The 24,277-nt window shown below is 45.3% G+C and overlaps 1 protein-coding gene and 1 non-coding gene across 2 annotated transcripts in view; one reads left to right on the top strand and one right to left on the bottom strand.

Moving 5' to 3' along the window:
* ITPR1 (inositol 1,4,5-trisphosphate receptor type 1) overlaps nucleotides 1-24,277 on the bottom strand; it is a 150,262-nt gene that overhangs the window by 42,341 nt on the left and 83,644 nt on the right. Inside the window, exons 42-46 of the mRNA XM_090148490.1 lie at nucleotides 20,683-20,718; nucleotides 19,020-19,070; nucleotides 15,990-16,122; nucleotides 14,399-14,589; nucleotides 329-509 (exon numbers count right to left, since the gene is read on the bottom strand). Of these exons, the coding sequence (XP_090004616.1) occupies nucleotides 329-509; nucleotides 14,399-14,589; nucleotides 15,990-16,122; nucleotides 19,020-19,070; nucleotides 20,683-20,718 (592 nt within the window). The remainder of the gene's footprint in view (nucleotides 1-328; nucleotides 510-14,398; nucleotides 14,590-15,989; nucleotides 16,123-19,019; nucleotides 19,071-20,682; nucleotides 20,719-24,277) is intronic.
* Nucleotides 13,405-13,547, top strand: LOC116239656 (U4 spliceosomal RNA). The gene has a single exon (XR_004169141.2). It is a non-coding gene; the product is annotated as a U4 spliceosomal RNA (small nuclear RNA).

Below are 24,277 nucleotides of genomic sequence, written 5' to 3'. Positions count from 1 at the left end.
TAGCATTTCTCCACTTATTGTTAGAGAAGGCACTGACCACAACCCACAGTCCATGGTCATTACTACGAATGAGATTTGGGCAGCTTGTCACGATGGACAAGGTGGCAGAGTCTCATCTCAAAAACACCTTTCATCATTTCAATAGCACAATCTCACAAATGGATGAAGAGGGGATGAAGCTCTTGAAATCCCAAGGCAGGGCACCACTGATCTCTGAACTCTGTTCTGCGGGATCAGAGATCAGAGCATTATTGCATCAGTCCAAATGAGTTCAAAAAAGCATTTTACTCTCCCTTGACACTTCAGAAAAGGCACTACTGGAGATTACCTCTTTTTCTGTTGGGAACATCTCTGTCTGAGTCTTCATCTTTCTTTTTGTTTCCTAAGTCACTCGTGTTGACTGTGACAGTGGCCTTGATTTCTTGCTGTGCTACTTTCATGCGATCATAAAAAACCTTAAAGAACTTTTCGGATTTCTTGTCTTCTGTGAGTCGGCAGAAGAACGAATGCTACGAGAGAAAGTGGAACAGGATATATATTTTCATACAAAGGTATGAATGCAGATTATTTCACCTTTTTGAAATGCGTGACATCCTGAAGGACCGGAAAGTTAATTAGTTTTCAGCAATCTGAAACCTAGAAAAACGGAGACTCAGGTCTTATCGTTATAGAAGCCAAAGTGTCTCAACTACAGCAGCTCCCTTATCAATGGCTTCCAAATATAAGAGGTGCAATATATTGTGCTAGCCCTCACATGTTTAGGCAGCAGAATTTTCCCTCAATAGTGGAATTAAAGTAAATAAAACAAATCAAGGTAAGGTAAGGACAAAGGAGTTATTTGTAATTTGATTCTCAGTTCAGAAACAAAACACTATGAAATGCGTAGAGGAAAACCATTCTGCCTTCCTCTCCAGGTACCAAAAGGACCGTGGCTCATAATATGCAACGGTTGATCCTAATTCTGTCTGAAGATGTACAAACGTGGAACAAGGAATATTTTGTGCTCAGTTCCCGCTGCTCTTTCTGCAGACTTGTTTAAACTCCTTTTAGCTCTTACTCCAGTACATCTCTAAGTGACAGAGAAGCTCAGAGCACTGACCGGTTTTAGAAAGGTTCGGTAATGTTCTGTCCATGCACACTTAGGGACAGAAAGTTGATCCTGGAGTTGAGGAGAATACAAATCACGTACAGGACAAAGAGGAGCCAACACAGGGAGCAATCAGACAATCCTTGATGAAACCAATATGCTGTTACATAAATCAGTACCAGAGCTTAAACACGACTGAAGGATGAACTTGTAAGTGGGTCACCTTATGCAGAGCATTATGAAAGTAGTTAGCATTCTGCAGCGGCTCACAATCCAACAGCTTTACACGATGAATAGGAATGAAACCTGATTTATTGAAAAAACAAATTGAAAACGGGAATAGCAATATATCCTGCCTGCTTGTCTGAGAAGCAGAATACACAGAGTGCCTTGCCCGCCTGCCTTTGATCACTCCCAGGCAGTCACAGCCAGGACACCGCTTCATGACTTTGAGACACTAAAAAGTCCCTGCTTTGATTATAGAGAAGTGCTACTATTTAAGGAAGCTGGTCAATACTCACATGAGACATCCCTCCCATCTCTGCAATACTTCTGTTGACCCAAAGCCCCACAGGTAAGCTTAGGAGCATGTTCTTACTTTTAGTGATTAACACAGAGGACAGAAGGAGGAACGCAGTACGAGCAGTACGTCTGCACATGGAGCTGGTAGAAACAAGAGGGAGCCGCCAATCTTTGACCCTGCCACTATCCACAAATGAGTAACGTCAAAGCTAAGGAAAGAAAAGGAGACGTTTGAGGACACGAGGTGTTGTTTATGTATGTGATGGCCACAAGGACATCTAAGAACCACAGAAGGAAGAAATGTGGAGATTCCAAACATGAAGACGAGTGGAAGTGCCCCAGGCCCAGAAGACTGGCCTGGGAAGTGACCAAGATTTCAGCCAACCTGTCAAAAGGGACAAGCTGTACTAGGCAACACTGAAGAGACACACTGTGCCAACAGGCACTGCAATGAGCTTAGCTACAGCACAGAAACCATCCCAGGCCCTCTGACCTGACACAGGATGACTTGTGAGCCCAAATCATTTAATATTTGCAGAATTATTCTGTAATCTAATACTTTCTATCAATAACGTTATCTCTATAAACGTAACCAAATAAAAGCATCCATTGAACGGTGAGTTACTTATCCAGATAACGTACTTATTCTAAATTGGTTCTTTGACCTGGCCAGGCTCAACAAACAGAATGCTGCCAAGTGCCAGCCGCAGCCACGCGAGGCCTTAGCATGGCTTCCCTGAGCTGCTGGCCAGTGACCAAACCCAGCTGGTATCAGCTGCAACTTGCAAATGTTACTTTCGTGGCAATTAACAACAAACATATCAATAATAAGACAGACAGAGCAGCATAAACCATCAGTTCCAGAAAAAGTCACCGTCTTCTGAAAAACAGCACTGTTTGCGGTTCAAGCCAGTGATCATGTCAGCTGGTGGCACATCTGAAGAGCCCATAGAGGAGGATTTTCCCTGTGATGAACCCATAGTGAACAAAAGCCTTTTTCTAAAGAACCACACTGAAGAACCACCTTGCACGCAAGTGCTGTGACTTGCTGACAGGTTTGATTTTTGTCATCTTTTCAAGCTTCTTAACTGACTTTCCACTGCACTTCAGAGAAAAAAACAAATGAAACAAACATTTCCAGTAAAACATTCTTGTGCGTGCTGTGCATGCATTTGACGGCTGTCACAACACGAGTGTTTCAGTTTAGGTCAGGATGCTTAACACCTTCACACATACGTATCAACCACATGCCAGCTACCAAAGATACCGTACTTTAAGTAGTATGATCCTGGAAATTGTGTTCCAACAGGTAACTGGTGATGATAATTATGGCAGAAATCCTAAACTTTATTTACTGATATAGCCTCAAACCAAAAACTGAGAAAATCTCCTTTTTAAAACCAGAAATAGAGCAGCCATTCTACCTTATCGCATGCCAGGATCCTGGCTTGCACAGTCACTGAACCACAAAGCTGGCTGCTGGACGAGCAAGTGCACTAGAACAGAAGTTTGGAACATGAATCTTAGAACAGTTTGGGTTGGAGCGTACCTTTAAGATCATCTAGTTCCAACCCTCTGCCATGGGCAAGGTAATTTAAGAGGATAAAGACCAGGAACCTCTGCTCATACATATTTCAGAAGGACAGAACTCTAAGTACTACTGATAAGGGAGCATCTAACCTCATCTGCTGCTTTGAGGGCCTCCTGAGAGATGAATGCAAACCTACAGCCAAGCGTGACTTCCTAGAGGCAGACCTGGAACGGGGCAGGGCAGCGTGCTCCTGCCACAGCCATACCTGGCTGTCCCAGCACGAGGCACCCAAGGGTCCTGAAAGGAGCAGAGGTATGAACTTGGCCTGTAGTCGAGGAGCTGGCAGTGGACCAGTTCTCTGCTCTTACTGAGCTCTAACGTCATGCAGAATGAGACTACATTTTGTTTTGCTACCAGTTGTTGCCATTAAACACAAGACATCACATGACAGAGAGAGGATCATGAGGTTTGTTTTATGAATGCTGGATTCAGCAAACGCAGCTTCCCAAGTAATGCACCTCAACGAAACGCGATGCAACCCCACAGCACAGCTACCAGAAAGTGAGATAATATGACTGCAACTGACTACAGAGACAAAGGAGAAAAACTCCAAAGCACTCACGTGAAGCACACAGCTTCTCACACAACGTTAGGTCAGAGCAGGTGAGGGAACGTTTTTAAAGTACAGACACCTACACAAACTCACCCAGCAATAACTTCACAGCTTTCATTTGGGCAATGGAAAGAACTTTGTTCAACTGCACAGAAACACGAAGGGAAAAGCTCCTCACCTGAAAGTCTGCAAGCTCTATGTCTTGCATGAGTGTGGCAGATCTGCACTGCCATGCTGAGCAGACACCTTCTGACACCCAAAGCAGCCTATTAAGCCACCAAAGGAGTAAAACCACCCACCATGAGTGGTACCAGGGCACCTGCACAACAACTTGTCCTTCCTTCTCTCCATCGCCCAGCTCTGCTCCTGAAGAAATCCAACCAGAACCCCTCATGCAGCAAAATAACCCACTTGCACAACTCCAGCATGCTGCCCTGGAGCTAAAAAAGGGACAGAAACTAAATATCAACACCAGCAATCGTTTTCTCTGTTTTCTACGACTTTTTTCACCAGTCTGTGCAAAACATTTTGCGGGAGCAAAGCTGAGAGACAAGTGACCAATTTGAGAAGAAATTAAATCAAAGGAAGTTTAAATGCCAGAGTACTTATTAGCTACAGCCCAGCCCACCCCTGAGCACCATCAGCCCCCCTCAGGCCTTGCTCACTAAGAGGGACTCGAGCTGAGTTCAAACAATGCAGCTTTTCAAGAAAAGCATCCTGTCTTGAGAAGGCGTTACAGGTGATGAAATATGTCTCTCTGTAGTGGTTAACAACTGTTAGAAATGTGTGATTAAGCTACTTTTATGTCAATTTCCAGACATTATTTTATTTATTTATTTATTATTCTCTTTTAAGTCTATCTCCTTCCCATGGTCATCCCAGGTACTTGGTATCTTCTCTTCGCATCATGGATAGACACTATTAAATGCTTACCCCTTCATCTTTTTCTTTTCTGCCAAACTGAAGAAATATTTCTACAAATCTTGCTTGCTGCCATTTCACTCAGAATTCATTACATTTTCTGTGATTGTTATTTTTTGTCAGTCTCTTTTCTTTTGCCAACCGTTGAAAATATTGGTTCTAGAATCACATTTCAAAAAAAGCATTGAAGAAAGGGAGCGTTTCTTAGGATTACCACTTCACCTCTCGTGCTTTCCCTTCCCTGATTTTTGACACAGGAGACACAATTCCCAAAGATGAACAGAAGATCAGCTCCCAGTTCCAGTACTTGAGGGGAGGCTCATAAAGAGAACTTTTTCACACGGTCTGATAGTGACAGGACAAGGAGAAAAGGCTTTAAACTAAAAGAAGGTAGATTTCAGTTAGATGTTAGGAGGAAATTCTTCACTCAGAGCAGCGAGGCCCTGGCAATGCTGCCCAGAGCTGCTGTGCCCCATCCCTGGAGGTGCTGAGGCCATGGATGGGGCTGTGTGCAGCCTGAGCTGGGGGCAACCAGCCCGTGGCAGGTTTGGATATGGATGATCTTTAAGGTCCCTTCCAACCTAAGCCACTTTATGATTCAGCTGAGCACAGGGAGCTCAGGGCAGCAGGACTATGGGGATGGGACAACCCCAACGCTGCATACAAGCACAGCAGCGACACGAGTGAGGCTGTGAGCCACACCAGGCTGGCACCTTACAAACGTAGACACCCAGCTACCCAACCCACAGTGCATTCACCTCACAATGAGCAAAGCTGTACCCAGCAAAGTGCTGCTAAATGGAGAATCAGAACCAGCTGAAAGCAGCCTGCTTTCAGCTCATGCCTTCCAAGGGCTTACCCCGTGTTACCCCTCTGCTCAGCACGCTGTTCTCCAGCACCTGCCAGCTGGATTTGCCCAAAGGCACAGCTATCTGCTCTGCTGTCTGAGAAGAGGCACAGTTGCTGGCTTGCTTTGCACCAAACAGCTTGGCTCTCCTTCCAAGCTCAGTGATTACGGGCTGGACGGTACGCAATCTGAATGATCATGTTGTGTGAAATATAACCAGAACCTATTAGCAAGTGCTGGATTTGAGACATCTGTTCAGATATGCGCTTCTTCCTGAAGGAGGGTGGCCTGATTTTAGGAAAGCTTTTGGCTGCAGAACCCAAACAGAGCTTGCTGTCATTCTGCGAGGCTGCAGTACTTTCTGCACCACACCCTCTGCAATTCACAAAGCTGTTCCAACAGAGCACAGCCGCCGCCAGCCCATCCGAGCAGGTTCCCAAGAACTCCCCAGGAAAACAAATATTTGATTACGAATAAATACAGAGAAGCAAAGCCCCAGCAAGTGCCTCACATGAATCCCTGTGAGCCGCTGTCATCTCCCTCCCTGCTTCTCTAATGTCAGTGAATAGAAAATATCCGATGAAGCTGACGAGTCAGGGATATTTCAAAGAGGAAAGTCCCTCCAGACAGAAGAGGAAGATCAGCTCTCTGGCTTCTGTTCAGGACATTTTATTCCAACGCTAAAGAGAAATTATTATGGGGCTGTTAACTTGCTTGGGTTATCCAGACAGGCTGCCAGCACGCAGTAATGCAAAACTTCTGTGCTACCCCACGGCTGCAGAACTTGCTTGCCCCTCCCATCCCATTCCTTACAGCAGGACTACTTCAAAGCAGCCACATTTGAAGAAGGGGAACTGCTTTGCTAACAAATGCACGGAATTAAGCACAAACGCCAACTCTTTATGTACTGCCCAGATGCATCACAGAATTGAAACCTAACTTTTTCTTTCTCACCCCTCTCATGTAGTTATTAATACAATTGATCTCCTCTCTTCCTGAAGTCTTCCACACATCCTGGCTCACTGAAGATCCACCATTCTGGGACACAACTGATGGATATCATCAGTCTTGTGTAGCTTAAGGAACTAGCAAATATTTCATGATGAACATACGTCACAGTTTGAAATAAACCCATGAGGCAAATCTGCTAGAACACCTCAATGCTCAATGACTGGATTTTTTTTTTCCTTGCAAGCTATAAAACAAACTTTCTCCTGAAAGCAGAAGGGGGACTTCCAGTCTGTTTCCTCCATAGCGTGACCAACCCCCTCTGCTATAAGCATCCACACACAGCCCTGCCGCTCTCAGCTGGGGATTGCCCAAAAGCTTTGGTGGCTACGGGCATACACAGCCTAGCCTGTGCAAGCCTCATCTTTCCCAACAAGCATTAAATGAAAGCAGCAGCAGAGTTCCACTGCTCGTACCAGGAAGAGCCCTTATCCCCTACGTGTCTTCCTGCTGCAACGCTCAAAAGCTTGATGCAATTCCATCATTTCTCAAGGAGAGTCAGACCAGAGCCAAGGGCAGGGCATGCCCTCGCAGCCCGCCCAGGGGACAGCAGCGTGACGCCAGGCAAGCAGAGGGGAGCGGGGCACACTGCAGGAGCTGCAGGCAGAGCCGTGCCTTCCGCCCGCTGCGGATCCCTCTGAACAGGGAGCAGATGGCTTCCACAGCGTGGGAGACTTGGGGGCCTGACCCGCTTTCAGCACGGAGCCTTATTTGAGTTCCTCCTGTGTGCATGTGCGAGCACGCACCGGCGGGTCACACAGCTAATCTGTGCAGAGCTCTTGTGTGGCAGGAGCACGAATCCCACTTCCTTGGTGAACCAGCGAGCTGTGTGTAGGTGTGAGAAACAAGGAAGTCTGCAGACTCCCCAAAAGAAAAAAAAAAAACGTGTAAGATCTTCTTGAGAGACAGAGGAATTAAAGAAAACCATAGCAACAAGTCAGTCCACCTACCCAAACCACCCACCCACCACCAGTTTCATTTGCTGACGCACTTCAAAAACAAGCTGGCTCCTACCAGCTCTGGAAGGTGAGCAAGCCCTGAGAGCTCATTAAATTCCCTCCTCAGCTACTCGTGTGTGCCTGCAGCTAGTGAGCAAGTGGGATATAAATAGAAGTTATATAACATCTCTTTGTTGATTCCTGTGCTTACCAAAAAAAAAAAAAAAAAGCAGCATGACCTTGTTTTTCTGAATAGCTTGCCTCTGCCTGCTTGTGGAGGACTTTAATCCTGTTAGGGATCATCTGAAAAGTTGGGTATGGATTCCATGGAGAGAACAGGGAGAATCACTGACTTACATCCCTACTTCTTGGAGCACCAGAACCTCATCTGAACATCAAGGGAGAGCTATGGGACAGGTCCCCTGGGATATCCAGACAGGCTGCCAGCACGGAGTAATGCAAAACTTCTGTGGCTCCCCCAAGGGGTATCAGCCATGACTGACATATAAAGACTACAAGTGCTGTCATAGCAATCTCAGTTCATCCACCCGCAGCCTCATCCAGGCATACGACTGCCCCCAGTGAAAAGTAATCATCACTGCAAGACAAGGACCCCTAACACCTTTTGGCTCTCTCAGTGCATTCTTAGCAGGACTTGTTTGCTTTTAACATGGTGGGGTCTAATGGTAGGGGAGATTCTATCTTTCACTGTGCTAAATGCACGAAAACACATGTGAAAGAGACTGTGTGCCCAAGGGCTTGCAATCTGAAGTCTCCTCACACCCATGACAATCAACAGTGCATCAGGAGGTGGATTTCCTCAGTGCTAGTTTAATTGCTAGTGCAAGTGCAACGCCTTGTTTTGGAAGGTAACTATGGGGTCTGGATTTGCATCGTGCTTTGTTTCAGAGAGCTCCCTCTCTCGGTCACAGCCCACAGCTCAGTGTGATGTCTGATGCAGGTCCTTATTGAGATTAAGTAGTAAATTTGGTTAAAACAAACCCAAGCTGCCAAATCTAAAACACAATTTTGTAACCACATCTCTGTTTTGCATCACTAATACTTCTGTATTATTTTGCCAAGTTTTCTCCTGATTTTAGAAGGCGACAGCTTGTACCTCCCAGCAGCAGCTTCTGGAGGGTTATCCTCAGGTATAAGTGACCAACAGAAGCAGCTGTACTCAGCTTATGAGATTTCCACAGTGTCCACATGCTGTTCTCAGCAGAAGGCCAACACCTGGAATGTTTTCAGTGCTTCTCAGCACTTCCTTACCCTTCCTACCAACACAATGCACACCAGCTGGGGAGGTCTTCTCCCTGAGCCTGCGTAGCAGCTTGGTTCACTTGGTATCTGCTTCTTTCCTGTGCACAGCAATACAAATAGGAATCGGGCAATCTGGATTCAATTGCTTATCATACAAATTTGCAATTACTCAATAACCATCAACCCTTCTTGGACAGTCTGTGGTACCAAGTTTAACAATGGAAACCACAATCCATTTTGCAGGAGCTTTCTTGCTGGTGGCAGTACACGAGAAGTAAAGTCAATCAAGCTGTAGCACATGTATAGTGCAGACAGAGCTGGAGGCCAGAGAGCCGTGTCTGTCCACCATTTCACCAAATCCATATTTCCTATAAAACCAGAGGATTGAGAAGCCAGCTGCTGCTAATTCTGCAACAGAGCCACATAGTCCCACTTCCTTCCTGAAAAATAATCACTTTTTCCTTGAGTACTGACCCCCTTCACTTTGCGTTTGCAGCCCACCTTGGGAAGACATGTGGATGAAGTGGTGAGGAAAGGCACCACTGTACTTCCAACTGGCAGCTCTGCATCACATCGCTTTGGGGCAGCACTTACAATGCCTTAAGCTGAAGTTATCGACCTCAGGTACCTTCCCTTCCTGAAAATACCCACATGTGCATGTGGGCAGTTTGTCATGTAATCTAACTTTCAAGAAGATCCCTAATTAAACCAGCGGACCGAAGTCTCCATGGAGAGGCTGTTATGTAAGGGACTTGTCATTACCTTTCACAAATGAAGGAAACCCAAAACTCCACGGAGGTGAAGAAAAATACATGGTGCTTCTAATTTGTATCCGGCAGCTGAGAGAAGTGTTACAGGAAAAGTCTTCAGCAATTTTCTCCACTGTCATTCATTGCTGAGATTGCTCTAACAGAGGAAAACTCACCACGTTGCAGTTTGTGCATGGAATGGGCCATCCTTTGATCTCTTCCTAAGGAGCTCTGTGCTAAGTGTGCCTATGAGCAATGGCCCCACTGCTCCTGCAGAGCCGGGCTCCACGTGCCAGCCGGCAGCACCCAGGTGAAGTGCACCCATCCTGCCTGGGCTGCTCCATTCTGCAGCACTGATGTGAGCTCTCTTGAGGCGGATGCTGAGGGTTATATAAATTTATAAAAGACTACGTAATTTTCAGTTCAGTGAACAGAAGCATTTGTCAAGTTAACCTGCTGCTTGGCTTTGACCCTGCAGTTCCATCTCCGCTTCTGCCTCCTTACAAATGAGGGCAGGCGTCCATTGAAGGGGGAGCAGCCATCCTGCTTGCCTGAGCTGCTGCCCCCCATGAGTGCTTCTGTTACCGAAGCACTCACAGGGTTTCTAACTTGCACCAAAAGCTAGAAACAACAACAAACTTCTAAAAGTTTCCATCCAGAGAGCTTTAAGTGAGCAAAGGCTTCTCTGTCTTTCTCCCTGAACAGTGAATTTATCACTACCACGTTCAGCCCTTATAAAAAAAAAATGCAGAGCAGTTTGGTATAATGTGTGTGCTGTCCTCTTGGCCTCTAACCTAAGATAAACCAGGAATTACTTTTCTCATCCTGCTTCTCCTCCATATTAATTTTCTTAACAATACAATAAAAATCACTCCTGCCAATTATAATAAGGAACATTTCTAATTTGCTTTTCTGCTAGAGTTGCCAACCACCTACTTTGCCTAGCCTTAATATTGGCCCTGTGTGCACTTAATGAAACAGCAACACCTATTCCAGTTATCCCTTTCCAGCATCACCGGGATCTGTTCTCCCACTAAAGCTCATGGGAGTTACCTGGGAACTCCCATTATTAACCACATTACAGTCGTCATGTGCAGTTCCTGTGTGTCAGTGCAGACTTTTGCTTAACTTCAGGCTGAACTCATTTCCCGTGTGAAAACCTGGAGTTAGGAAAATGCCGTGCAGAGGCAACACATTTCTGGCTTTGCTGTCAAAGCCTTTTTACGTAACCCATCCCGATCCCACTGCTTTCCTATTCTCAAAGGACTGTAGGTATAAGCAGTTTAAGTTTAGTGAAAATTACTCAAATGCAGCACAGAATGAACCTATTCAGAATCCTACAAATGAAAAGCTGCTAACAAAAAAAAAAAAGTGAAATGACGACAAACTGTGTTAGAACAAAAGCCAACGTGAGTCGACTTGGCCAGGTTGACTGTCACAATGACAAACGTATCTGATGAAACTGAACAATTATTAGTCCGATGACTGCAGATGACTCTGCCACTGACACATACTGGAAACTGCCACAGAATTTTAGAAAATCCTCACTGCAGGTTGCAGAGGTTGTGCAGCCCTATCTTATATGCAAAACGTACAGCACGAACATCTATGGGAGAACGACTGGGGCAAAGCATCACAGAGTACTGGGTTAATTTTTATAAACACATCTAGTCTCATAAGCACGTCTAGTTTCCATAAGCCAACAAAAATTTTGCAGCCTGTTCTGTAAGCAAATAAAGTCTTACCAGATAGGAGAGCACCACACTGCCATACTGTTATTAAATCTGTACTGTAGTGAAAGACTGCTTCATAAGATATGCTAGATGTGAAGCTGTGCAGGCTAGGAACTACCCTATGCAGCTCTTCTGCAAAGGCAGTACTCCCCACCAGCTAGGTGAGCAGCTATGCTGTCTTACTAACCTGAAGAGAGAAAAGCTTGTTTATACGACTTTGCCATGTCAAGATGCCAGTTTAACTTGGACATCATTCAGCAATTACACCAGAACTGAAATGGTGATTTTACTGAGAGCAAGCCTCCACGTTTGCTTTGATTCACTGGTGTTGAGCCAGTTGCTCTCCCAGAAATTAAGCTTTGTGGTTGGCATTTGCCTACATTAAAGTTTTATTTACTTGGCTTTCATGACTCAACTACTACTGAATGATGAGAGAGCTGAGGAAGTGCCATTCTTGACTAAAGTTTTGGAAGTTTCCATGGGCCTGATGGTGCTGGAGACCATGTAAGCAAAGCAAGGCCCCAGGGAACTCACTAGTTATCAGCAGGTTAATCTAGGCAGAGATAAGTCAGGGAACACCTCTGAGCACTGATAAGCCTTTTTTGCCTTTTGCTATTAGGTCACTGCATTGTTATAGCATAGAATATCTACACTGGGACCACTTCATAGAATGTTTTCAATAAAAACTCATCTGTACTTTGCATGCAAGAGTAAGAGCTACTGGGTGTGTCCAAGACCTCACAGTCTGCAGCACCGGCTGCTGGCATCGCCAAGTGATCTGGTTCCTAAAACATTCTGTTCTGCAAAGCAGCAGATCTGTAACCCCCAGCTCCTCACTGTTCCGTCAGGGCACACACACACACAGACAAAGCAACTCCTGGCTGTTTTGGACAATTTTCTAAAGGTAAAGACAGCCACAGAGCACTTATTCCCAAAGGGAAAGGATGGAAAATAGTTATTCTGGTTCAGCGGAAGTAACTTCTCTAAAGGCAACAGCACAGCAGAAATTGGCAGGACTGTAACGCACGGACGTGATCTGCTGTAACCACCGTATGCCAACAGCTTGCTCCTAACCACAGTTATTTCACAGCCTTCCAACCTGCAGTTATAGACAGCAAATGCAAACTGAAAAAATAAAATTGCTTTTTGGTGAAAGAGGTGTCTTTGGAGATGGATGGAAGATTTCCCTGTTTGTTTTGACCCGATGAGCTCAGGAAGCTGCTTCCAACAGAGACACATGCACAGCAGGAAGTGGCTCTGCTCACTCCATTAGCTCTGGATTCCAGGACAAGCAAAGGCTCTCTCCTTCTCAGGCTGGTGTAGAATTTGTTTTTCCTTCCAGCATGACAGTGTGAGGTTACCTAAGGCTACCTGTGAGCAAGCGAGATGAAAGCTCAGCTTCCTTCAGATCTGAGGAGAGCAGGAAATTTCAAGGAATGATTCTCTCCAAAGAACGTTAATTCCGTCATTGTATTTTAAGATGCTATAAGATTTTAAATGCTCTGTTCCCACTTTATCTTTTGCAAAAAAGCTTCAATTGAGAGCGCACATACAGGGAAAAAAGAGAGCTTCACTCTGATTGATTACAGAGTGAAGAGATGAAGGAACCCTAAAAGGTTCCCTCTTCTCTTAGCAGAGGTTTGTGTGAAAACAAGGTGGTACTGTAGATCTGCTGCCAGTTTTAATCATAATCATTTATTACAACTTCCCAGAATTCAGCCTCACGTTACACTTAACCAAGTCTCACCACCTCCTGCTACCCAGAGGACAGTACAGCTGCACATCTCCAGTCAGGAGACCTTTTCTATGGGACAGGATCTGCTTTTGCTGGCAGGCTGGTTTCCCAACAATCAGCAACTCAGTTCAGCTCACTCCACAGCTGCACAAGCCATACAAAAAGGGGACAAACAGAGCTAACAAAGCCAGTAATGTCCATTTTGGCTACAGCCCACAGTTACATTAGATTAAGCACAACATGGAGTGCTGCCTTCAATCTGTTCAAATGTTTATTCCAACAGCTGCCATGGAGGGTCCAGCAAAAATAACGTCACCGTTGCAGGGGCACTTAACTGCTGCAATGATACCAGAGAAAGGCTGTGGATTCTGGGTAGTGTGGTTTTCAGGACAGAAAAACAAATAAAGGACCATAGAGGTGGTGATGCTATACGGGGAACAGTGGGATCACGTATATAAGCTTTGTGCAGAGGTAGCATCGCAGCCAGTGAGGTTTATCCAAGGCGCGATTATTGCCAGTTGATTCTATGATTCCATAAGGTTTTCTTAGTTCTATTCTGAAAATGCTATCTGGGTATTCTTTTATCTTTAAGTACTTAAACAATTGTTCCTCAGCAGCACAAATGGCATCAAATTATAAGCTTAAATCTGTATGTATATCAAATGCCTGGATCTATCTTCTCTCTGAAAGGAACAACCTGTAAAATCGACCTTTCTAAACAAATCACTGATTGTTGCCTTCAGAGATGTGAAAGAAGTGGCAGCAGGGCAAGGAAAGGGGAAATCAGTCAAGAACAGCTCTACGTAAGGACCACTGTCCGCATCTGGAACAAACTGTCTGCAGTAAGAAGCCAGAGTAAGATACTACATATGATCTTCGTAGGCATATCTTGCCAAAGTAACATTTTCTTTCTGTTTGGAAGAATATAGTATTTCCCAAATGCAATGAGCCAGTTGCTGGATATTCACTAGAATCCATAGCAAATGCAGTTCTCATGTAGGGACAACAAATGCTGATTTAAAACACAGCAGTGAAGCACAGCACAATTACAGGAGAACAGTGGTAGTTTGGAATTTACCATACAGTGTTATCTTAAGTTCTGATCTGAAATTTAGGACCTATAGTTGTAAGAGTCCCAAAGCATCTTGCAGTTGCTTAAATATATAATAATATAAAAGTAGTCACATTAACATACACTACAAAGCTGTTTTGTTATACATTCACTCCTCCATATTGCCCTGGGAGATACCTCAATTACCCAGTGCCCATGCAAACATTTAATAAGTTTACTTTTGCATGGCAGGCACTGGTATTTCCCTTAATTACAGGTCAAAGATCATTTAGTCATTTCCCCTTCCACTGCCTAAACCTCCTCAGGTTTCCTGGATCTCAAAAACATCTCCCTTCCCAACATGTTTTAGTTAGAAGCTTAATATTTTCCATTTTCCTACCTGTATTGTAGTGTTGCCTCCTTCCAGAAGGGCAATGGCGAGTAGGATGCTCTCATGGAAGACTCTGTCGCTGGTGGCATTCATGATGAGGTCTATGACCAGGTTGGATGCACCTTCTTTATCCAGATGACACTGAACGTCTGCTAAACTCATCTCACCTCGGCTCATTGAACTCGATCCAGAGCTTCCTCCTATAAAGGTGATGATGACAGCCTAAGATTCAAATCCTGCCACCCTCAAGTGATGGCACCTCTCTCTTAAATGGTGAACTATCCCAAGTTGCACCCATTTTTTAACAGTGATGAACTCAACATCCAGCATTTCTGCAAGGAAGGGTTGTTTTTTTTTTTTTCTTTAACTAAGAGCACAGATACAACACATTGTATGATGGGCACTTAACACTGCTGTAATATGTGCGAAGCAGGTGAATGCTGTCCCTGAGAACAGCCTGGGCTGGTGAAGAGAAACAGTTACTGCCACAGCTACCTTTCTTGGCAGCAGAAGTGGAAAGAGGGCTGGTATATTAAAAGCTGAAAGTAAAAGAGAATCAAGGGATACAAGAAGAAGAAGGTTCTGCAGCACCAGCGAGGTGACAGAGAGAAGGCAAGACAAATTCTAGCAGATGGCAATGCCAGTATCATGCTGTACAATTATGGAAGCATATAACTTCATGGATAAACAGGCCAAACAAGACAAGCACACAGGAGCTGGTGGAAGAGACAGGGAGATTGAGAACTGAAGCAAAATGATCTAGAAAACAAAGGAGTATGACAGCAGGCAGTGCTGTGCAAGAGCAAATGTTATTACATCTCAATTTCAAAAACTGGAGGGCCAGTTTTTATCCACTTGTTTGTTTCTGATGGCTTGCAACAGGGATGCCCACAGTCCAGAGTGGCAAAACCCGAGTGGGGTTTTTTAAAAACATGTACAACTGGCTTTTTTTAGCAACAGTTTCAAATTAAATAAACTGCATTCTGCAGTTGACTTCAAACCTGATCTTTGCTCATCCTGTCCCACAGCTCCGTAATACAGCAAAACGTTTTTGTCTCAGATAGAGTTAATCTGATGTCCCTACGAGCACGTTTCCCAAATAGCATTTCAAGTATTACATTGGTCACATTTCCCACGTGCATTCATTTCAAACAAAACCAAAAAAATCCACGTCAGCCCAAAAAACTCTCAGGAAATCATAAAGAAAAACAAACAAAAACTGCCTGCTTAATTTTGAAGTAATTACTCACAGGCAGTGAGGGAAAAAAAAAAAAAAAAGAGATACTACTTTTCTCATCTGCACAAGGAAAAAATCAGTTGTGATGAGAGACAGGAGAGCTCCGCTCTGCCCAAGTTCACAAAGCTGGGAAAAGCACAGAAGTACAAGCTCTCCTCCACCTGTGAGCAATTTGTTGGGATTTTCATTTATTTATTTTTGTGAATTTTGTAGAAACAGAACAGTAGAGGAAAAGTCTGAAGGAAAAGCCTGTAAGGCACCACTGGGTGATGGAGACAGACAGACATCCCACAGCCCAGCTTTTGTCTCCCCCCAGCCCACCCCCTGACCCCACAACAGCCCACCTGCTGCCCCCCAGCCCACCTCCTGCCCCGGCCTTGCCGGCGCTGCCAGCAGACAGGGGCCCGTTGCCGAAGCTGGTGAGGCTCTCCCTCCGTCCCGCAGGCCTGACGTTGCCATAGTAACGGTTGACCAAAACTTGCCGGAGCGCCTCGCCCTTGATTCAGAGAGGACAAGGAGAGCATGACTTGAGGTTAAGGAACAAGTGAATGAGCAACAGTCATAGCAAGAGCACAGCTGCTGCCACTGGTCTGTGTGCAGCAGCGGAGGGGGGATGGAGATCCCAGAGATTTGGAGGAATTCACCCAACACCTCCCGGCGGTCCGGGGCCGCCTGGGACACCGCGTTTGTCTCAACCGTGGGTTCCTAGCACTGCAAACGGCTGCAGCCCAGGTTTCATCCTAAAGCTTTCTGGTCAGATTTTATTCTCTAAGAGACTTTTTTCATTCTTTTTTTTTTCTTTTTTTTTAATTAAGAATTATCGTCTCAGGTTTAAACGTCAGTAAGCGGAACGTTGACAGCGCCAGCGTAAAACAAAGAGGACTAGAAAAACTAACATCAGAAGGGGCTCTGCGACCCCACATCCCCAGCACCGTCCCCTCCTGCGGTTCTGGCGTTGGTCGCTGCAGGACTGCCAGCCCCACTGCAGGCACAGCCCTGCGGCTCCCACCGCACACAGCAGTCAGCAGCCGAGCACATGAGCGTGGCACCGCGGGGCGCCGGTCCTCGGGTGACCCTGACATCCCAGGGATGTCTGCACGAAGCACGCGCTGCTGTCATCAGCGCAAGTCAAGGGAGAGCAAAACACCTCCCAGGTCGAACGTTAGCCCACAGAGCTCACTCTGTGCTCATTTCAGCCTTTGCAAGAGTCCCCAGTAATTGAGAGGGCTGTACAAAAGCTGGCTGTACTGCTGGCAAGAGGCAGATACAGAAACCCCGCAGTTGGGTTAACAGACTTATGTAAGGCCTTTGTGCATTAAGGAAGGCGGGTGATTATTTAACAGCAAGCTGCTGCTCTGCTGCTGGACGCGTGCTGTGCCTCCAGCAGTGCCAGTGACACAGAGGGGACAAACGGACTTTATAAGGAGCCCCAAAGATCAGAACTAGCCACCAATCATTCCAATTTAAACATCTGTGAGGATAAGCTACAGTATCTTCCTCTCCATTTGCAAAACATGTTTGATGCTTATTTTCAGTTGTATTTCAAATTAAATTAGTTGTCTGCCTATAAATTCAAGTCATCATCCAATAGAGGGCTGAGTATTAGCTATCACGCAAGTGAAGCCTTGCTTTTTCAGCTCTCACTAGAGGCCCTTAAAACACAAGTAAATGTGTTTAAGCACACAGCTTAGATGTGCATTAGCTAAGTCATACAGACCCAGCACTGCCACAGTCGGACTGCTTTTGATATGGAGCTAGCACAGCCAAAATGTCAGTTAGGTGAAGCCTTGGACTCGGTGCACTGTAGAGACAAAAGCCTGCTGGGACCTAATCTAGCAACCTGCTAACGTGTCACTCCCAGGCCAACAGACCCCACGTTTCCCCCCAGCAGGCTGGGATCGCTGCTCCCTGCTGGCAGCCGTGCTGCTCACAGAGCAGAGCTGCTCCTGCCGCCCATCGCTGTGAGAGCAGCAGCACAGGAACTGCATTTTATGGAATCAGATGGGGATGGGGGAAATGGCAGGGAGATGAGATGTCAGAAAAACTCTAGGAGAGCTTTCCAACCAGCTGCTTCCAAAAGTTAAAAAAAAAAAAAAAAAAAAAAAAAAGAAAAGGTTCTTTTGGAAGTAAGAGGAGAAGAAAATATCAGAGCTTTTCCAAGGGCATACGCTTCCTATCATTGCTTGGGCCAAATTGTGAATATGTAGGAGAGGCAAGAGACTAGCTCAAAAGCTCAAGCAAACTTATCCCCAAGGAGCAAGTGACTGACTACGACATGACAGCATTTAGCACATGACGGAGTGCTTTACTCACCCTTTCTGTCTCAGTCTGGCAGGTAAGGAAGGATATGTGACAGAACCAGGCCAAGACAGGCAAAAAAATCCTCAACTACATCTTCCTTCCACACGGGTACTGATTAGAAAGGAAACCTGATACTTACAGAGCCCCGTGCCAAACCCAAGCTGCAGCAGAGCTCTCCCATTGCTTTTTCTGTTAAGCTGACTAGTGGCTGTCTCAGCATCCGGCATTTAAAAGCAGCAGTTTCTACTCCTTTGTAATAATACTACAGAGATTACTACTTTGTAGTAATGCTATGAAGATCAGAGCATGCACGTGACTACAAGAAGTGCTGCTTAGTGAGCTGCCTGCATCCTGAGTGCAGGGGGTAACTCCAGCTCCTGGGACTGCCTCCAGGCTTTCCTTCCTAGCCATCATGTTGCTGTTACACGGCACTTCGATGTGTACAATATGCAAACATATCAGATGTTTGGTGGCAGAAGGAAAACCAAGTATGTTACACCTAGAGAAATCCAGAAGCATTCAGTTTTATCTGCACGCATCTTCGAGGTAAACTAACGGTAGGCAGCATACAAACATGATTAAACATATGTCAGTAAAACAGATGCAGTGCACAGATCAGGTGTTACCAAAAATCCGTTATGATTTTGAAACAGTAGATCTTTAATTTAAGATACAATTTAAGAGCAAAACAGTTACCAGTTGCTGCTCCTAGCAGAAAGTAGAAGAAATTAATACATGTATTAACGATGTCAACTTCTCAGCCTCATTCTTTATGAAGGGGCAGGTGGGGCCAAACAGGCAAATTCCACTGGCACCAATAATCTCACTGTAACTGTGTGCTCATCACCATTGGGGTGCTGTAAGTGTGACCAGAGCAGGATCCGAGGCTGAATCCCACGCAGCCAAGTCTCACCCTTCCTCAGAATGCAACAGGAGCTGCCCAGATGCCCTGTTTTGTAAACACTGCTAGCCTTGTTAACTTCTAACAGGCTAACAACAACCAGATAACCACAGAAGTGTCTTACATGACTTCATTGTTCACAGGGAAAAGGTAGAGGATTAGTTCTGAACACGCTTGACTGCTGTACATACCCTTCTATGATCCTCCAGTTGCCTCTGTGGTAGACTTTGATCAAGCTCCTGCTGCTGTACATGTAGAAATTTCATTTTAAAGCAGAAAAACACTAAAGAGACACTAACATCTTTGCACTCATGGAAAATATTGAGGGAAGTCACGGCTGAAAGCAAGGGGGAGATGAGGAAGACCGACTGACAAACTGAACAACACATGAGCCCTTCCCTAGCTCCAACAGTACTCAATCAGTCTGCTCTGACATCAGCCAGCAGACCACATGGCATGCATGTGTGCCAAGGCATTCTCATGGATTTAAAGAAAACACAAAGTCTATCTAATTGTACAGGTACCACATGAGTTTTTAAGAACTCAAACCATGCATTATGTCCATGCACACATATACACATGTACACACACACACACACACACACACACTCCTTTCCCACTCTACACACGCTTCTGGTGGAAGTGGAGGCACTTGAATGCATCTGATCATGGGGAGCCCCTGCCAAAACCTATGGGTTTTTCATCCCAAAGCCAAGGACTTCAGAGGGGATTCACCGATATATTAAACAAAGCCCCTTGGCATGTGTAGATTTCCAAATCAAATCTCTCTCACTTCAGATGTTAAGTATGTAAAGGGAGTAAATATTCAGGAACTTAGTACAGATTGGAATTTCCACTTTGTAAAGCAGTAATACATTCAAGTTTGCTTTAAAGCATTCTGAAAACACTGAAATATTCTGAAACCACACTATGCAGGGACCCATCTTAAACCAGAAGCCATCTTCCAAGCATCTCAAAGTCATTCCGTGACCACTGAGAATTGCAACTTAGATGTAAACACAATTCCACAAAAATTGCAAATACAAAGGTTTAAAGCATCACAGTCTGCATTTTTTTCTTGTGTAATTTCAAAACACAAACAGAGAATCAGCATACTCCTAGATTAAGACTTCTGCATTGTTTCACTTGGACTTGCACTTATAAAGGATCCAGATGTAAAATTTACTGATGTAACTTCTGGGCATCCCACTAATTCCAATACGATCTGAGATTTCACAAATTTTTTATGTCTTATCATCCCAGCTGATGCTGGGAGGTCTCAAAAACAAAAAGTGCCTACAGCAGGTCACTAAAGAGCTGAGGATCTTCATGCAGTGAAGGGACCATTAATTGTTTCACTGTGGCCCTTCAAACAGGACACCAGGCTGCTCTGGAACTGTGAAACTTCCACTAACTTCTTTTGTCAGCTCCAGTTCCTTATCAGAGGTTTTAAAGCGAGATAAGGGGAAAACAAAATTCCTTACAAGGAATCATAGAAATGAAGTCTTAGGCTGCTAACAAGGGAGGATTTCAGCAGATACTTCTCGAAGAGCCCATCTATTAAAAGCATAAGCTGATAGGCCTGCACTACCTGGGATACATTAAACTGCTTGTCCTTTGGGTCCCTAGCTTCATCCAGTAACAAAAGCTTTGGGACTGGTTTACATGCTTTTGTGTGTTTTCAGGCTATCTTGCTGATGCTGTACCAGACTGTAGCACTCCAACCATACTTTTCACTGTCTACACCACTTAAGCACACATTTCACAGTTTTTTTTCTAGCAACAAGACACTCCACCAGGACTACTTTAAGACACCAATATTTGCCTGTTGCACAAATATGGGTGGTGACACACCTCTACGGAGCTTTCTGCTTCTGGAGGTTGCGGCAGCTATTTGAAAGTAAAATGCAGAGAAATTAGTCATTCTTTAAGAGTCTTTCATCTCTACAGAAATCTAGTGGTCAACACTTAGGGGAAGGGAACTAGCAAGCCACTCAACTGCACCTGAATCATCACAAATGAATTATGGCATAATTGTCATGTACACCCTCCCAGCCACCCACCATGCTCCTAAATTCTGAAAGTTGAGCAGGTATACTTTGAACATCCCAAACTACTTTGCATAAGCACAAAGGCATGAGCTAAAAGCTTTTGCTGCAGGTGCACATAGGCACTCAACCCAGAGCTGCACTGTTGGGCAGTGTGCTCACACTGCACACACGGGATCTGCCACTTGCACATGGAGAACAAAAGCACACACATCACAGGGAACACAGTGCATGCATCCCCAGTGGGAAGCAGCAACTGCTATACATCACTAGGAGCTTAATATGCCAGTTTAAAATGGTTTCTGTGGATCCTAACCTAGAAATGTAGTTTTCCTGAGATAAAAGACAAGTAATGCAGTACCAAATACAAGTAATGAAATATAAAGCTTAATGGCAACAACTTCTCAAAATTAAAACACTGATCACATTGAAACGTTGATGAAGACAAGCAACTTTCATCTAGAAGAACTTAGACATACAACAGAGACCTGAGCATTCAAATGGAACTGCCTACTTAATAGTGGGTAAATTGATTTAACCTCTCAGGAACAGAGGCTAAGAAATCAGGCTCTGATGATGCAGCAACACCCAATTAAGCCCGCTGCTGACTGCCCCGTCTGCCCAGAGGGCACACAAACTAGACAGACAAATGGGGCACAGGCTGGGAGAGCAGCTGCAGGGCTTTAACCCGACATCTGCCGTAGTTGGGAAACACACAGCAGAAGATGGAAAACTGCTGGGATCCCAAAGCCTAAATGTGGTGAGATCCCACTTCCCAGGAGGGAGCCAACGAAGTGAGCCCTTCCCCTGCTCCACGTGCAGGGGCTCCTTGCCAGGAAGAACCACTCTCTGTTCTGCTCCTAATAGCCTTTCCTCCTGGCTCCTTTGCACAGCCTTCGGTACACCACTTCCTTGCATTGTCACCTCTCTTGGAAACCACACAAGCATGCAAACCATTTCTTTCCTGGCTAACTTGGAGCATGGAGTACTTGAGCCAGAGGACCAAAAGTTAACAGGAAGACCCTCATTTGTGCAGAGGAACACACGGTTCCTGCTCTGCGTGCTCCAGTGAGCACACTCTTGGCTGCTTGTAGACTGGATACTGGGAAAGCTACATCGAGTCATTAGTGAGTCTGGGCACACTGTCCTGACACCATCAGCACAACCTGCTCTGAGGCAGAGCAAAAACCACCTCCTTCTTTATGGGTTATCAGCAACAGCACGTACATTGCAAGGGAACTTGGGCACCTTCCTTCCAACGGAGACAGAAGCTGGGAGGCCAAGTGGACAGGACTACAACTGGATTTTAGGTTCCAAACAAAAGCTCCCTAATGCTCAGGCTAACACCATGACCCCCAGTTAATAAAACCTGCATGTACACTTTGGGGCTGAAAATCAGCAGAGATGAAGAATGAACACGAAATCAATTTGATCTTGCCAACTGAAGAACAAACTCCTATACCTTCCCACTTCAGCCCAGCAGCACGTGTGCACAGATCAGCGTGTCAGGACCAGCCCCACAAACTCATCTGCAAGCAGAAGCCGCAGGCCTTGGCAGGGCTCCAACGATCATTTCACATTACCGTGGCCTTCAGCAATCTTTCAGTAAGAACATACACTCCAAATACTGAAATCACTGTTCTCCACGACAAAATGGGTTAAAACAGCAAAGAATCATTGAGCTACCGTGCACTGCTTTACACCACCCTCAGTACCGCAAAAGCAAAGCATTCGCTTATGCTGTGCAAGAAAAGGGAACGCAGATGGAAGCAGTCATCTTGCTCAACTCCCCATGCCTCAATATCCCCCAGTTCTCCACCCAGAAGATACGCAGGGGCTCTGGGAACGGTCACAGGGCCCAGAGCTGCAGGGCACCTTGCTGAGAGCTGTCAGCTGGAATGCAACGAGCAGCAGAGGCAAGGCACAACGCCGCGCATTTTCACCAGCAGCAGTGAAAGTTCCTTTCCACTTGCTGTACTGAAAAACCCCTCTTCCTTTTAAGTTTCCATTCCCACAAGGCTGGCAAGTAAACCGCTCATCATTAGCCATAACAGGAGAATTACATTTCATTTGACCTGTCGGTGACTGTAATGCCTGCACCGTCCATTTCCCCAACACGGGCTGTGTGTTTCCCAGAGCTGTTTTTATCTGACTCAACAGTGGATGTGTCCACCTCAGAAACCACCACAGCAGTGACAGCTCAAGCCTGAACTCGTTACATCTCAACCTATTGACGTATGGAAGAAGTTCTGCTCCTTTCTTTCTTGCTTATAGAAAGGTATGAAAGTTTTATTTTCATTTGCTTCAAAAAAAAAAAAAAAAAAAAAAAATCAAATTGAAGGATTCAAGCACCCAGCACTGCAGGTAAAAAAAAAAAAAAAAAAAGGAAAATGGTTTGAGGAAATACAGACTTTCATTTAGGTTTAAAGTCTCAAGATTGCTTTTCTTGTTAATTTTTTTAAACTCAGCAATGCAGTAAAAGTGCAGGGCAGAAGTAGTGAAAATGCCTAAAGCGCATTTAAAAGGCAGGCAGAGATTCCCATTCGTGTAGATGGGGTGTCCTCCAGATAATGGCTTCAGCAGCACAGGATAGGAAACCCCTCACATTGTTAGGTTAAAAATGGCTGGAAAACAGCTGTATCACGAAAGGCTGCATGCATCCGTGAGCACACGCATACAAACACTTCCAAAACAAACGACAGATCCTCTTTTCTTCAGCCCTACTGAACGTCAGGATTTTGACCCCAAAATACTTGAAAGCAGAAAGTCTCTTCCCGTCCTGGACACTTCTAACTTCAGAAGACTGACAGGTGGCAAACCCTGGGCTGTGCAATTTGTGCGAGCAAATTTTCCAAACCACGCTGTATCTCTTCTGGGTCATTTCCAGTCCCATTTCTCAACCAGACACGGAAGGGATCAAGGAGAGCAGAGCAATATAAACTAACATCTGTACTGAGCAGCATCCAGGACCGATGCTGAGCGCTGTGAAGCAGACCACATTACTAGCATGGTGCAGGAGGAACTGGGAGCTGCCCTGTGCTGCGTAGGACGATGGGTTAAGTGACAGAGCAGTGCCTTCTGGTCCTGAAATCTGTGCATATGGCATCTCATTATCAGGGTGGTGAGGAGAGACTTGGCAGAGAAAGAAATAATAGGGGGAAAAACAACTAGAGATGCATCCAGTGTCACTCAGGCCTCTGACAGCTAGGTTGGACATCCAGGTACCAAGAAATAGAGCAAAGATGTCAGATGCAACTTAGCAGCCGACTGCCCTGCTTTCTCTGCCCTAACTCTGCTCCTCAGCTCCCGTCCAGGCAGAGCTCCAGCTGGATGCAGGCACTGCCCTGCGAGTCCTTTCCAGCACTTCTCCTTTCTTCTGAGCCTCTGTCCTCTCTGTGAGA

Source organism: Phasianus colchicus, chromosome 11 (genome assembly GCF_987193195.1).
Source record: "Phasianus colchicus chromosome 11, bPhaCol1.hap1.1, whole genome shotgun sequence".
Classification (NCBI taxonomy): domain Eukaryota; kingdom Metazoa; phylum Chordata; class Aves; order Galliformes; family Phasianidae; genus Phasianus; species Phasianus colchicus.
The sequence above is the reverse complement of the archived record's forward strand: the minus strand, read 5'-3'. Positions and strand labels throughout refer to the sequence as shown.